At 41.2% G+C, this 13885-nt stretch overlaps 1 protein-coding gene across 1 annotated transcript in view; it reads left to right on the top strand.

Moving 5' to 3' along the window:
• Positions 1–459: 459 nt before the first annotated feature.
• IL20RB (interleukin 20 receptor beta) overlaps positions 460–13885 on the top strand; it is a 14224-nt gene continuing 798 nt past the window's right edge. Inside the window, 6 exon segments of the mRNA XM_010281493.1 lie at positions 460–517; positions 6163–6289; positions 7010–7200; positions 9991–10115; positions 13318–13468; positions 13792–13885. The exon segment at positions 13792–13885 is cut by the window's right edge and continues 40 nt beyond it. Coding sequence (XP_010279795.1) covers positions 460–517; positions 6163–6289; positions 7010–7200; positions 9991–10115; positions 13318–13468; positions 13792–13885 — 746 coding nt within the window.

Genomic DNA, 13885 nt, shown 5'->3' with positions numbered 1-13885 from the left:
TGCCTTAGCAATACTGGGGAACTTTCCTGGTGTTTGGAAGCACCAGGATTTACCTAGTTTGGGGGCTGAGCAGAAAAACAAGCAGTTACAGCTATATAAACTACACAGAAATATCCAATTAATCCCATTTCCTCCTTATAATGTCTTTGTTTCATACATATAATTGCTAAATAAGTGAAACGGGGTTATGCCATCCAGTTGAGCAATTGCACAGACCTGTAAAGAAATGCTGGCATCAGATTACCCGGGCACTCCCTGTAACTACACCCTTACAAACAATGTATGTATGTCTTTGGCATTGGCGCAGACAGGCAGAGAAGCTATGTTTGCAGTAGTCCCCGGAGCCTCTGCTTCGCTCACATCATGGCTGGCTCAGATAGGGCTCCCTGTCTAGAAAGGGAAGTTTCTGAGCTGCACAACAGGGTATGAATGTGGGAAGAGGCAACAAGCGCAAGCAAAATGTCCCTAAAGCTCATCTGCTTCTTCGTCTGCTCTCTGATTGCACCAAATCTCACAGGTAAATGGCTAAAATATCTTCAGTTGACTTAAGTCAGAAGGTGAAGGGGTTGTGAGAAACAAAAAGTCTTTTGTCCTTTCATTAAACATGCTTCTACAAAACTTAAGCCAAACAGTATGAAGTCAGGTAATCTTGAATTTTAATTCTTTGTCTAAAAATAATGCTAGAATAAGCAAATGAAAAAGACAATCCATAAATCTTAAATTCTGCAAGTCAATTCTGAAATATACAGGGGAGTTTCATTTTGAAGGAAATTAACTTACTAATACTGTATTTGTCTCTGTTCCTTTGCTGTTCTGTGAGAAGTTGAACTTTCAAGTCTTGTCATTGCTGGTCCCTTTGAGCACAGGGGATGCCCTGCCTGTGGAGTGGATGCAGGGTCAGAGAGGAAGGATATAAATTGTAAATTAATAGCTTAAAATGTTCACTGAGGGTCTCCTTTACCCTGGGAGGAGGCTATGCAATTTGTAATCTGCTTCTCCAAGTAAATGCTAAGCTCCAAACACATCTCCTAGAAGGAGTTTGGCCTCAGATCTCCTGAAGACACTTGAGTGTTTTTGCAACGGTCTGTCCTCCAGAAAGCAAACACAGCTTGCCAGTGTGCTCAGATTTTGTTCAGTTCTGTCATTCCAAATGTGCCATCTTAGCTCCCAAATTCAGTTTGTGTCTTTCTCCATTTTGTTCTCTGCCTCAGAAAAAATAATTTTATAGCTTTATAGCTTCCTTGTCCAGCAAAACACTTTGGATCTTTATTTAGAATTTTTAGTTGCTAGGTATGGAAACCACTGACTCAGTGTCAAGTTGCGTATGCTCTGAATGTTTACTCCGTGGAATAGGGAAGATTATGACAAGTGCTATTTAAAAGATGGCAAAGCTGGGCAACTGTTCTTTAAAAAAATCTGGGGTTTTTTTACTGTATTTTTGTTTAAGGCATGGCTAGTTTTCTGATGTTTCCACACAGGAGCCATGTTGTTTCTATGTGTGATGACTGCCAGCCTTGCTCAGCCACATACTCATCCAGTGTTGTCTTTCACATTGTGACATACAGTAGCAGAGAAAGGTGGGATGACTTACCACTGTGTCCCCCATTCTCTTGGTCTTGACCTGAAATATGAAAATTTGTGTCCTAGTCTCCTTTTTGAGCAAAAAACGTTGTTTGATTGAATGTTTATGTCTGAATCTGCCCCGAGGTTGTGCAGAGCAGGCAGCAGGTTAGAAGACAATGTGGTTCCCATCTAGCCCAGGAGTCCAGGCTTTGTATCCCAAGTGCTGGGGAGAAAAACAGGCGAGGGGTATGTACTGGGGTCTTGCCTTTTGCAGTCAGTGTGTGCAGTCGGCAAATGAGGGAGGGGGTGTTCCCAGAGCCTTCAGGTTAGAGTTATAGCCAAAGAGATTGTTTAGCATAATTTATTATTGTTGTCTAAAATGTTGTGTTTCTATAGGAGTTAAAAACATATGGCTTTCATTTCCACTGTGTATCTTACAAAGAAATTCCTTTAGCTTTTTGGGATGTTACAGACATTACTCTATTTTCTTGTCACCAATATTTGGAGTTCAGAATTCGCTTGTTAGATTCCCCTTCCCTGAAATTTCCTCAAATGCAGAGAGGCAGACTCAAATGCTCAAAGATACAAGAAGCCGGTGACTTTGTTGTCCTCCAGATTAGAAAAAGGAAATTAAATGGTACAATGCTTGGAAGTTAAAAGACAATGTTTATTGGCACAGCAGTAAGGAAGGATTTATTGGCCCTTTATATAAAATTGTAAGGTGCATGCCGGAAAAAGCATAGATGAAGGAAAACACTTCTGAACACTATGCAACTCTGATTCTGGAGTTACTGTTTCTTCTTGTGTTTGTTGAGCCCTTGAAAGGAGAGACTGTTATGGATAAAGAGGTAATTTTGTTAATATTTTTGCAGTGCTCACATTTAACAGTAAGCAGTGATGACAGTAGTGATGAAGTAACAGCAAGTAATGATGAAGTAGTAGTGATGAAATTATTTTCTATATTTACTATATAGAAAATATTATATTATTATTATAATCTATATAATATTGTTTTCTATATTCACAGAGAAAGAAGGGTATCAATCTATCCCAGAACAATGGAATTTTATCACAGTTTATTTAAGGCATTTTAACCTGAAAAGTAAGACAAATGCACTGGACTTGGTCAAGAAAAATTTTTCTTTTAATTGTAGATTCTTTAAGTCTAACAGAAAGAGGAAAAAAAAAGTTAAACAAGAGAAGTCATCACCATTCTAAATGGAAATTCATTCTTTGTGTAACAAATGAAATGGAATATACTGCTGGTAGGGTAGGAGGCAAAAATGCTATTTACAGAGAAAATCTGGATGTATCTTTTCTTTGGCATGACTAGAGATGTTAGGAGAAGAATCAGTATCCTGGCTTCAAAGACTAGTTTGGCTTTTCCTGTGAGGCTGTTTACATATTGCTTGTGAATCCAAGATCAGATGGAAGTGGTATGCAGCCCTGGGCTAACAGCCTTCTGGGTCCTGCCTGCTCTCTCTGTCCTGTTGTCTCCTGCATTTTGTATGATTGTTGGGTTTTGGGGTTTTTTTTTCCTTCAAGTGCATAGAGCAGAGTTAATGGAGTGTTTTAGTACTGAAACAATATACTTCACTGTTTATACTTGGTGCTTTCCCTGTTTATATAATCTAGAATTGTCTTTTCTCCCAGTGTTAAACATGTATTTGCTTACAATTGTTTTGAGGACTGTTGCAACAGATGGATTGGAGAAAACATGAATATAATTTGCTTGGATATGACACAGGATACTTTATGTTTAGATCAACGGTAGTTTGGAAGAGCATGAGCCTCTCTGCCAAACTACAGCTTTCAGCATGGCTCTGGGTCCCAGGCAGAAAGCAGGGAAGTGCATCATTGCTTTTATTGCTCAGAGACCCCATTTAATTTGTGTACTGGATGAAAAGATCTCAAGTTTTAGCTTCATACCTTTTTGATTCAGTCCTGAGGGCTATCCACTGTGTTTGCAGGACATGGTTACGCAGTTACAAACATCTCTGTGCATACAACCCAGTGAGACATACTAAAGCTGTATCATAAATTTCACTGTAGTGTATTTGTTATTTAATTATTTAACCTTACAAGCACAAAATCTTGTAATTTTTACATGTAATGGCTACATACACACACATATATGTATGTATGCTTATGCCCACACGGATATCTTTTTCTATATTCTTTGATTATGAAAGGTAAAGAATAACTTTCTCTAGGGATGCAGTTCCCTTAATCTAAAGGCAGATGTCCAAACTAGTGCACCATTCGTGTGAACTATATGTCCATAACACCATACTCCACCACCACCATCTTACCTGCAGTGCTGTAGACTTAGTTTTCTGACACCGAGCTGCAGGCACTCCATGGCACTGAATGAATAGCTGCTGTGTGCTATGCCTTTACTACAGAAGGTAAAATCGGCAAATTGATAACACACACGAGTATGACGTTTTTATAGATCTTATTTTTCTTGGCAAAGAGTTCTTACAAGTAGCAGAATTCGTGCCCATCCAATCTATTAATACCAGGCAGAAACTTAAATCAGTAACCTGGTTTTATGGAGACACATACACTGTCATTAGGCCCAGAGTTTTTCCTGATGTAAGGAAGAAAGAAACTGTACTGTCTGTATACAATCTTTTGTGAACAGGTCTCACTGTGTCAATAGAAGAGTCACTGCTTTTGCCAGCAAACCAGGAAAACAGTGTAGTAAGCTAAGCATAGCCAGGAAATGAAGATTGGTCTCAACCAGATAGAAAAAAATCTCTGGGCCCTTAAAAGATAGATAGTCCAATTCAGAACTATCTTTTAAAATTGTTTTTTAGACAGTTTAATAAGATAGGGTGCAGTTCTGTTGAATACAAAAAAATCTATATCCAAAAAGTCCTACAGTCAAGGACTTAAAAAATTAGGAAGCACTCCAGTGCAGTTCACCCCTGTTCAGACTTGGAACATTATTGTGTGCATGAGTCATGTGGAAAAACTAATGTCTGATCATGTAAATGAAGTCTGTTATGTAATTAACACACTTAGGTATGCCAACTCCCAAAATTAACATGGAAACCAAGAGCAGAAGCAAAAGTAGTAGCAAACAATCTAACTGTTGAGAAACATGGAGAATACAAGAGACGAAATGGGTGATTAATCATCAGAGTGAAGGTCAATAAAGACTTTTTTAATTAAAAAAGACAAAAAAATGCCTTGACAGTAGTATGGACCCCAACTGGATGGAAACAATAGAACTGCTGATATGGCAGACAGTGACTCTTCCACTGTCTAAATGGCCAGGAAGAAAGCTTCTCATCCCAGAGATATCTGACTTTTAGTTTAAGGAACGGCCAGGCATTGTGTCAACAGATCCATGTAACTTATGCTCAAGAATCATAAAAGAGTTCACATCAAGGTTCTCCACATCAGTAGTGTTTTGTAAAGATATGAATACAGGGAATATTCTAAGGGCAGAAAGAAGACCGATGTTCTTCCAGTGCTTTAAAAGGATAATCATAATGAAAACATTGCTCATGGACTTGACAGCCTGGTTTTGATCCAGGGTAGAACAACTGACATGAACCGGTTAACTTCGTAAACATAGGTTAAAAGAAGACACCCTCTTTTAATGACAGTTAAAGACTAATGGAAGATAGACCTTGTTAAGTGAAATAGATGTAATTAAAAAAAATTGGGAAATAATCTTTAGGTAGCATAGATATATTGTGATAAAACAGTTATGTTGTTTCTGGGAGAATGTTGAAATGGCTACTGCTACACTAGGTTGGTTGAAACTGCTCCATCCACTCCTCCCTTTCACTGGTTCCATGGGAATCATTCCCTGCTGAGCAGAGAGAACATCATTTTCTTGGGACTGCAAAGTATCAGAGCAGAGATAAGCCTGTTCCCGTAGTGCAGTGCAGGATGTGCCCATGGGGAATCCTGCCTTCTGTGCTGTGGTCCAAACACTGATAAGGATTTTACATTAAGATGCCATAGGATAAAATTAACTACACTTTAGGTACCATCCCATACTTACGCTTCGATGATCTAGGAGTAATGTAATAATTTCATTTATAGTCCATTGAATAAGCTTATTCTATTAAGAGGTACTTTGATTACAGCCTAAAAGCACTTATATTATTAGAATCCTGCACCATGAGAAAAGCTGTACCAGAGCTAGGATCTTTTACAGTGTCCAGTACAGTCAAGCCAGGAAAGAAATAGTACATTTCTAACCATTATATCCACTGGAACAGTCTATAGAGAGCAATAGAGTATCTGTTACTTGACTTCATTAAATTGAGTTGGATGGCTTTATAAAAGCTTGACCTTTTCTCACTGTTTTACTGATACAATGAAAAACTCTGAAATAATGAAAATACACGCTTTGCTTTTCTGTAAGCAGTGCCAGTCTAACTGCTCTGGTATTTGCTCTTTGGTTGTCATTTCTCCTTCTCTGTAAAATATTTTCAAACACTGTAGTGACAGTAGTGAAATGAAGAGTGTGTATTTCTGATGCAAAACACAGTTTTGCACTGTTCTTCTAAGCTTTTTTCCTGTACATTCATGTACTTTTTTTCTTTCTTTTTTTTCTTTTGCTGGGAATTTTAGGTGAAGATGCTTTGTTGCCAGTACCTCAGAATATCTCTATTCTTTCTACCAACATGAAACACTTCTTAACTTGGAGTCCTGTGATCATCCAGGGAGAAACAGTGAGATACTCTGTTGAGTTTCAGGGGTAACGTCTGGTTTTTTATTCTTTGTTCTTTCAACACTGTTTACTTAGACTTAAAATCCTGCACTGTTTTGATGTCTTGAGCACTATTCAGTTCACAGGTGTAAGAGAGTTTTGATACCCCAGCACTGTTGATCACAAGCCGGGGTGGGGGGAATCCTTTTACTCCAATTCTGAGACTGTTTACAGGTTAATAGATAACTGAGTAATCCAAGTTGTGCATTAAGACCACATATGAAAACTGCCTCTATCTGAAGAATTAAAAGGTTAGGAAGTTTAACAACAGATTATTTAGAAAAGGAAAGAGAAAACATTTGAGACTTATTCTGTGTTAATCTTTTAAACATTTAACACACATTACAGGAGGTTTCTGATACATCTTGAGCTATGAGTTGTAACACAGTATAGCTTTGGTATTCTGTTTTACACGGGATGACCAAGTCAAGTAAGTGGGCAGAATTTGATGCATCAACACTGCGTCGGCTATCCCCACCTCCTACAATGTCATGCTGTATTCATCTCATGAACAAGCTGGCTCTGGGAGGTTTTATCTAGATGAGATCTAAAACACACCCATACTGGTTCCATATACTCCTCGTATTCCAGCACCAGTATATCCCAGTAGTGATTTTACCTGGAAAGAAATAGCAAGAGCCTTAGCCCATGTCACAGATATATCTTCTATCAGACTGTTGTCTGTATGCTTTCTTTTCTTCTCCTCAGGGAGTATGAACGAGAGTATGCCAATGAGAGCTGGATTCCCATCTGTGAATGTTCACTCATCCCAGCCACTGTGTGCAACATCACAGAGGATATCTCGGCCACTGTGGCCTATAACCTGCGTGTAAGGGCAGACGTTGGTCCTAGAAGATCAGAGTGGGGCACCCTGAAAGGTTTCTTCAATCGCATCACAAGTGAGTCCTGCTATTTGGCTTAAGCTATATCGGTCATGTTAATTTCTGAGTTTGGTGTTGGGGGTTTGCTCAGGTGCATGTTAGTGTACTGTGCGTGTCACACAAAGCCCATAAACTTCTCAGCTCCTTTCATGCTGGGTTGGGATGTTTCACTCTTAGACAGCCATGCTGTGTTCTTGGACATGACTTCCTCTTGAGGCAGGGCGGAATTTACCACAGCTTGAATTTCAAGGGCTTCAAAGATAGGTAAGAAGACTCCAGGCATTTTTTTTTGGCAAGTTGGCCACTCTTGCCCCTGATTTCAAAGAGATCTGATCAATCAGGGTTGCTGTCAATGCTCCATCTAATCCATGTCATCTAGTCACTTCTGAGGGTCCCATGAACCTGATCCTGTAGAAACACTTCCTCTAGAAAACAACCATGTCACCCTTTGTCTGCCTCATGCTGTCCTGAAAATCCCACTCCGTTCCACACGATTCCTTCCTCCCATGTTGTCAGATGTATGAAGTAACCTCAGAAGAGGAAATAAAAACGGAAACTGCAGTATTGCTGCAGTCTTAGCAATGCAGGGTATTTTCTCCATATCCTTTCAGCTCCTGCAAAGCTTGAGGCCCAGCTCAACCAGACGATCTTGTTGCAGCCTAAAATTAGCATACTACTACCAGTGTATGGTCTGGAATCATTACCTCTGTTCTCTGCCATATAGTCAACTGCTTTCAGCAATAAAAACTGTAGTGAAAAACCTCTGTTGAGGTCACTATTAGAGTGCAACTCTAGGTCTGGGATGGGCAGCAGTCATCAGTTTTAGCCAGGGAAGAAATTGCCTGTCCAAGGCCAGAACTGACCCTACCTTAAACCTTCATCAGTCATTGGAAGCTATTTACTATTTCATGAGCAGTCCTCACTCATACAGAACAATTAGTCAAAACAGCACCATCAGAAGTGCCACCTGAGTTGGTGAGTGTATCTCTTGGTGTGGAAGTGTTTTCTAGATGGTCCTTTAGATGAAAATCCTTCCCTTTTCCAGCAACTGTGGTGGCACAGAATTGAGCAACAGACCACACTGTCAGGCAGTTACAGGGGAAGGATGTTCCTTAGCTTAACCCTTTTCATGAAGAAAAGCTGCAACTTTCTCATGGTACAATAAAGTATTTGACAGCGTGGTCCTGTGTCTGAGAGACCTCAATACAATCCTCTGGCTAAGTTGTGAAAGTTGAGAGGCTACAACTTGCAATGGGCTGCTGTGTTACTATGCATATATGGACAAATGTTTAAATGAGAAAGAAAAGTCAGTGTAAGTTCTTGTACTTTTGCTTTTTTACTGATCACTTTCCCTTGCCTCTGCTTTCACATCTCTTAGGAAACCTGGCATTGAGTCTGAGAACTAAGGAATTCAAGGCACAGCCCACAAGTTCCGTAGACAGTCAGGGCATCAGCACAGCCCACAGTACTTCTAGACTAAAAAAGCTGTAATGTCAAAGCCTTAGGTGTAGATACATATAAATTACAATAACACATGGAAAACACTTTGAAAAGATCTTCCTAAAAACTAACAGTTTGGTCAGTCTTACTTCTTCATTTATCAAAATTCAGATGGTTAGTTGGTATCCAGTGTGCCAGCACAGAGATAAATCTACATGCTCCTGTTTGGTTAGTAGTTGCATCTTGCAACGTCCATTTGTTAATACATTAGGCCAATATTTGTTTTTAACCTCCAAATGATGTTATCACTCTTTTTTTATTTTGAGACGTCACATTAAGCAGATTCTCAGCTTTTAATTTACAAGTATAAAGTAGTTTTCTAGGGCTCCCATTTGTGGCACACTCATCATGAACATACTCAGATTTTATGTTTTCATATTACTTAGTATTAATGACAATTCACAGGATGTAAGAGCAATTTCTATTAAGAACATCTCTTCTGTATGTTCCTGTACATTGCTCTTCTTACTTTCTTGAAAGCAAGATTGAAACCAGTTTCAGGTACAACAGAGTGGTAAAGAATGGCATAGATAAGTAGTGCAAATATGATCTCTGTACTGCCTTGATTCCCAATTCACAAACCTACAGTGTGTAGTTTCATCTATGCGTGATTCTGATTATTTCACTAGTATTTCTCAGACTGAACGAAGCTTTGAGTATCAGAGTAAGCATGAAGCAAATCACCTACAGATTTACTTACTTACATTTACAAAATCTTAAGTCACAGCAGGACATCAGCCCAAGTCTATCTAAAACCATGTAGATACTAAAAGAGAATCAGGATTCATGTGAACTGCCAGAATTACCCTGAGGTTCATATTGCTTTTTCCTTCACCTTTGAAAAACTGCCAAAATTCCCTTGAAGAAGCAGTGGTTTCACAGCTCCTGTTCGGTATGTTAGAGCTAAGCTAGTGCCCAGGAGCAGAACTGGCCTGATCTGGTGTCTCAGCTTCTGGTTGCCCATTTGGTTCTACTGCTGTTGATCACGTGGGACCCTCAGGCCAGCCACTTCCTCCACTGGATATAATTCAAAACCTTTCATGTCCTGTGCAACTTAGCTTTTGCCAAACTCCTGTTTGCAATGCCAGTTGTGGTCCTCCTTATGCTCAGATTCTGCTACTGGGATAGACATCCTGGGATGTAGAGGAGAGAGAAGTTTCTGCCCTGCACTGAAGCAACCAGCTATTATTCCAGATTAATGTCACTGTGCTCGTGATGGCAGCTTCTCTTCCTCTCCTAGCTGGGAAAAGGAAGACATTTTTTAAGGTTGCCTCTGATGTGATAATGGTGCTCTCTCTGTGTTGGCAGCTTCCCTGACCCCACCTCTGATGAAGGTCATAGCAGATGGGTATCATTTACTAGTGGAGCTGGAAGACATGGGGCCTGCCTTTCAGTTCTGTGTTCTCTATTGGAAGAAGGGCCAGGAGAGTAGGGTGAGTTTTACCCTCGGATTTTGGGCAATACCAGAGAGCTCACATACTTAGACTGAAAGCATACAGATATTGCCCAGGGCCTGTTTGCCAGTCCAGGCTCCTGCTGTGAGGCTGCAGGACCTGCCTGGACTCAATGTACCATATTCCTCTGCATATACCAGTGGGTTGCTCTTGTCCCCATGGAGACGCTTGTCTGTTCTTTCCACATTTTCTTCTCTGGGAAGAGGAATCAGAGGAATCCCCTCAGGGACCTCAACTGTTGAAAGAAACCAGAAGTCAGGAACTGAAGGTGTTTATGCTGACCTTCCCTGAACATAATTTGGTTTATTCAGAACAAGATTAAGGTGTCACACTGAGGTGCTGACAAAGTTCTCTCAGGAGTTTTTTGTAAAACAGCTTGCCTGTGAGAGTGAGCTGTAACTTGCTTAGCTGAGGGCATTGCTTACACCTGGGTAATACTGAAGCAGTGACAATTTGTGTTCCATTCAGGTCTTCCTATTTTCACTAGACACCAATTTTAATTTTTTCTCCTGGGAACTTGGTGCTTCCATAGCACCTAAGAACATAAAAGCATGAAAGCAGCCGTATAAAGTGAGACCATGGGACCATCAGACCCAGTATCTTCTCTCTGCCAGTGAGCAAAGATGACCAAAGAAGATAATAAGGAACGGGCCTGTGTAATTACAGTTAGATTATTTTCTGAGATTTCAGAGGCACAGCTGCAGGAAATTCCTGAGCCAGAACTGGTATCATTAATAGCCCTTGATGGATTTTTGTTCAAGCCATGTAAACTTCAGCATGTATAACTTCCTGTAGCCAGGAGTTCTGCAGCTTAACTGTTGTGCAGTCTAAATCTTGGTTTAGGAGAGAGAGAACAGTTATTGCCTATTCTCTTTCCCCACTACTCTAATTGTCTTATATTGTGTGTTTCTTTCCAGGCCAAGGACTCCCAGCCTACTTAGTTGTTCTCTATGGAAGCCCTTCTAGCTCCTTTTGTCTTTACCAAGATGGGCAGGCATTAAACCTTCACAGTTCAATAAGGAGGAGCACTATGGGTTAGCATCATAGGACAAAACACGTCTTTGCACTCTTTTTCTTTTCCCCAGCAATTGTTAATGTGTGACTGCCACAGAGCTGACTGTTCCATGAAACCTGAGCCCCAAGTTCCTGTTCCTGATGGGGGATGCTCAACTTCAGGTCGAGTCACTGACTATGTAAAAATAAAGGGGAAAAATTCTTATGAGAATCATTTCACTTTTATCTGTGTTTAATTTCATTTGTTATTTTATTACAAGGTCCTCCTGCAGTTCTTCACAGTTGGCTGTCATTGTTACTATTTTGAAGTGTTTTTTAAGTATTATTAGCATGTATCAGTCTTTATTTTTCTTCCAAATCATCTGTAGCAATACAGTGGTGAGCACAGATCTGCACGGGTCTCTGCCATGACCTCTGTCCACTCTGAGAAAGAACTAGCAGTATAACCATACAAAATCTTCTATCAGGAAGCAGCAGGAACAGGGCTGCTCACTATGAGCAGGCAAGCCAGGAGCCAAGGATGATCCCAGTGCAAGCAGTGCCATCCCCAATGAGGCATAGACCCAAAGGGTCTATCATCAAGCCCCAGACAAGGCAAATGATGAACCAGGTCCCGGGTCCATACAGGGACCCCAGCCAGGAGCAAAAAGGAGATAGGACCAGAGACAGGGCTGGAAGACAAGGCTGCAATGTACTTAACAAGGGTCCATCCAGGAGACAAGCTACATATAACGTAGGTCCAAGATCCACCCTGGAGACAGGTCTGAAGACAGGCACACCTCCAACATAGCTCAGGCAGAAACTGATGGTCCTGGGCTGAGCTTAAATGGGGCTCCTGGGCCATGGACAGGAGAGGGAAGATAGGGAGGGCCGGGCAGGGCTGGGCAGGGCCATTGCAGCCTAGTTCTTAGTGCACTCAGAGCTCCAATGCCTTTTTTATCCCATGGCTGTTAGCGTGATAGGCTTTTGAAATAGATCTTCTTGACTACCTTTTGGAAATCCAAGTAAACAAGACTGACCTTGTCCATGAGCTTTCTGACACTTTAGAAAGAATAATATAGGTTTATGTCTGATTTCCTTTTACAAATGAAAAATTAACTCTTCTTCAGTATATGATATTAATCACCTAAACATTAATTCTAAACTTCAGAATAGCTCCTCCAACTGGACTGTCACAAGCATCAGGTTTGCTGGTCAATACATATCCAGTTCTCTGCTGGGACTCTTTTAATTTTTTTTAAATAATTGTCACATTTTACATGTCTGATTTGAGGTTTTTGCAAGAGATTAGACACTCTATGTAGTCATTGTCCTGATTTTGTCCTTGAAATCTTTTCAAACTAATGGCACTCAAGATCACATTTCTATGGAGAAGGATATTTTGATGGAGAGAAGGACTTTCCCTGCCAGGAGTGCCCTATAGGCTTGTTGGAGGTGTCCGTATGTGTATGATGCTGGAGGCCGATCAGGCCTGCTGTGAGCACAGGCTTTGCATCTGCGACACAGCAAGACTGTTAGCAACTAGCTAATTGTTAACTGTCCTCTCATGACTGGGAAGAATGGGAATAGCAACTTCATTTTGCTATTAACTGAGTCCTATTTGTGCAAGAAGATAATGTATTGGTGTTCAAATGCTGTTTAAGGGTTGCTGAAGTGTGTTACAGTTGCACACACTGAATTCACTTGCTCCTTACTAGCCCAGCCCATTCCCTCTCTATGCTCCAGAGTCATGGCCCAGCTCTCACACCCCTGTCACAGCGTGGTTCTGGCACTCATCATGCTAGCACAGGCATGATTTTGGCATCCCACCAAAAACTCAGATCAGTCAAGACCTTACTCAGTCATCAAGCCCTTACACCAGGGAAGTGGGTCATGGTCTAGTGTTGTGGTGCAGCAGCATCATTATGCCTCTTTGACTCACAGCTCTTTCTTTCCATCCCCTCCCACCCTTATAGACATGTGTGGTCTCATTCTGCACTCCACTGTGCTTCCTTGTCTGCTGCTTTTCTCCCTCTCGTTCATTCACACAATCCTTTCTGACACCTGCTATGATTATTTTCCTTACTTTTCTCCCAGTAAAATCTGGGCTAGCATCATGTTAGGACTCTTGTTCTGAATTAGGTCCTTGACTTATGTTCTGATGCTCTCTCTCCTGGGCCTGTGGCAGATGCAACAGAAGGTGGTGAAAGAGGTCGGCTCCATGGTTCACCTGGACACCATAGAGGCAGGACCTGATTATTGTGTAAAAGCTCAGACATACGTCGAGGTGATCAACAGAAGCAGCAGCTTCAGCCAGCCACAGTGTGTGAGGGCACAAGGTAACAGCCAGCCTTCCTTTCTACTTCCCTCATGTACTCGTGCCCAAGAAGGATAGCCCACACCACTTCTTTTTGTTTCCACCCAATATCTCCCGTCTTGTTTGTGAATGTGCTGCCCATTTGTTCCTTGGGGGAGGTAAAGAAAGGAAGACTCAGGAGTGCAGCCACCTACACTGGCACTGGTATCCTTCCCTGGAGTGTGCCAACAAAGGATCTCACCAGGGTGGGTGGGAAGAGCAGCTGCAGAGGGTGCAGGCTGACTCTATTGAGTGGTTTGTCCTCAGTGTCTCTCTGAGCAGTTTTGCTGCTTCTGTTGTTTCTAGGTGGCAGATCCATGTGGCTGGTTATTGCCCTCATCTCCTCTGCTGGTTTTGCTGTGGCTGCTTTGACCCTGCCTTTCCTTACCTGGAAAACAAG

The sequence above is a fragment of the Phaethon lepturus genome, unplaced genomic scaffold (genome assembly GCF_000687285.1).
Source record: "Phaethon lepturus isolate BGI_N335 unplaced genomic scaffold, ASM68728v1 scaffold11992, whole genome shotgun sequence".
Classification (NCBI taxonomy): domain Eukaryota; kingdom Metazoa; phylum Chordata; class Aves; order Phaethontiformes; family Phaethontidae; genus Phaethon; species Phaethon lepturus.
The sequence above is the reverse complement of the archived record's forward strand: the minus strand, read 5'-3'. Positions and strand labels throughout refer to the sequence as shown.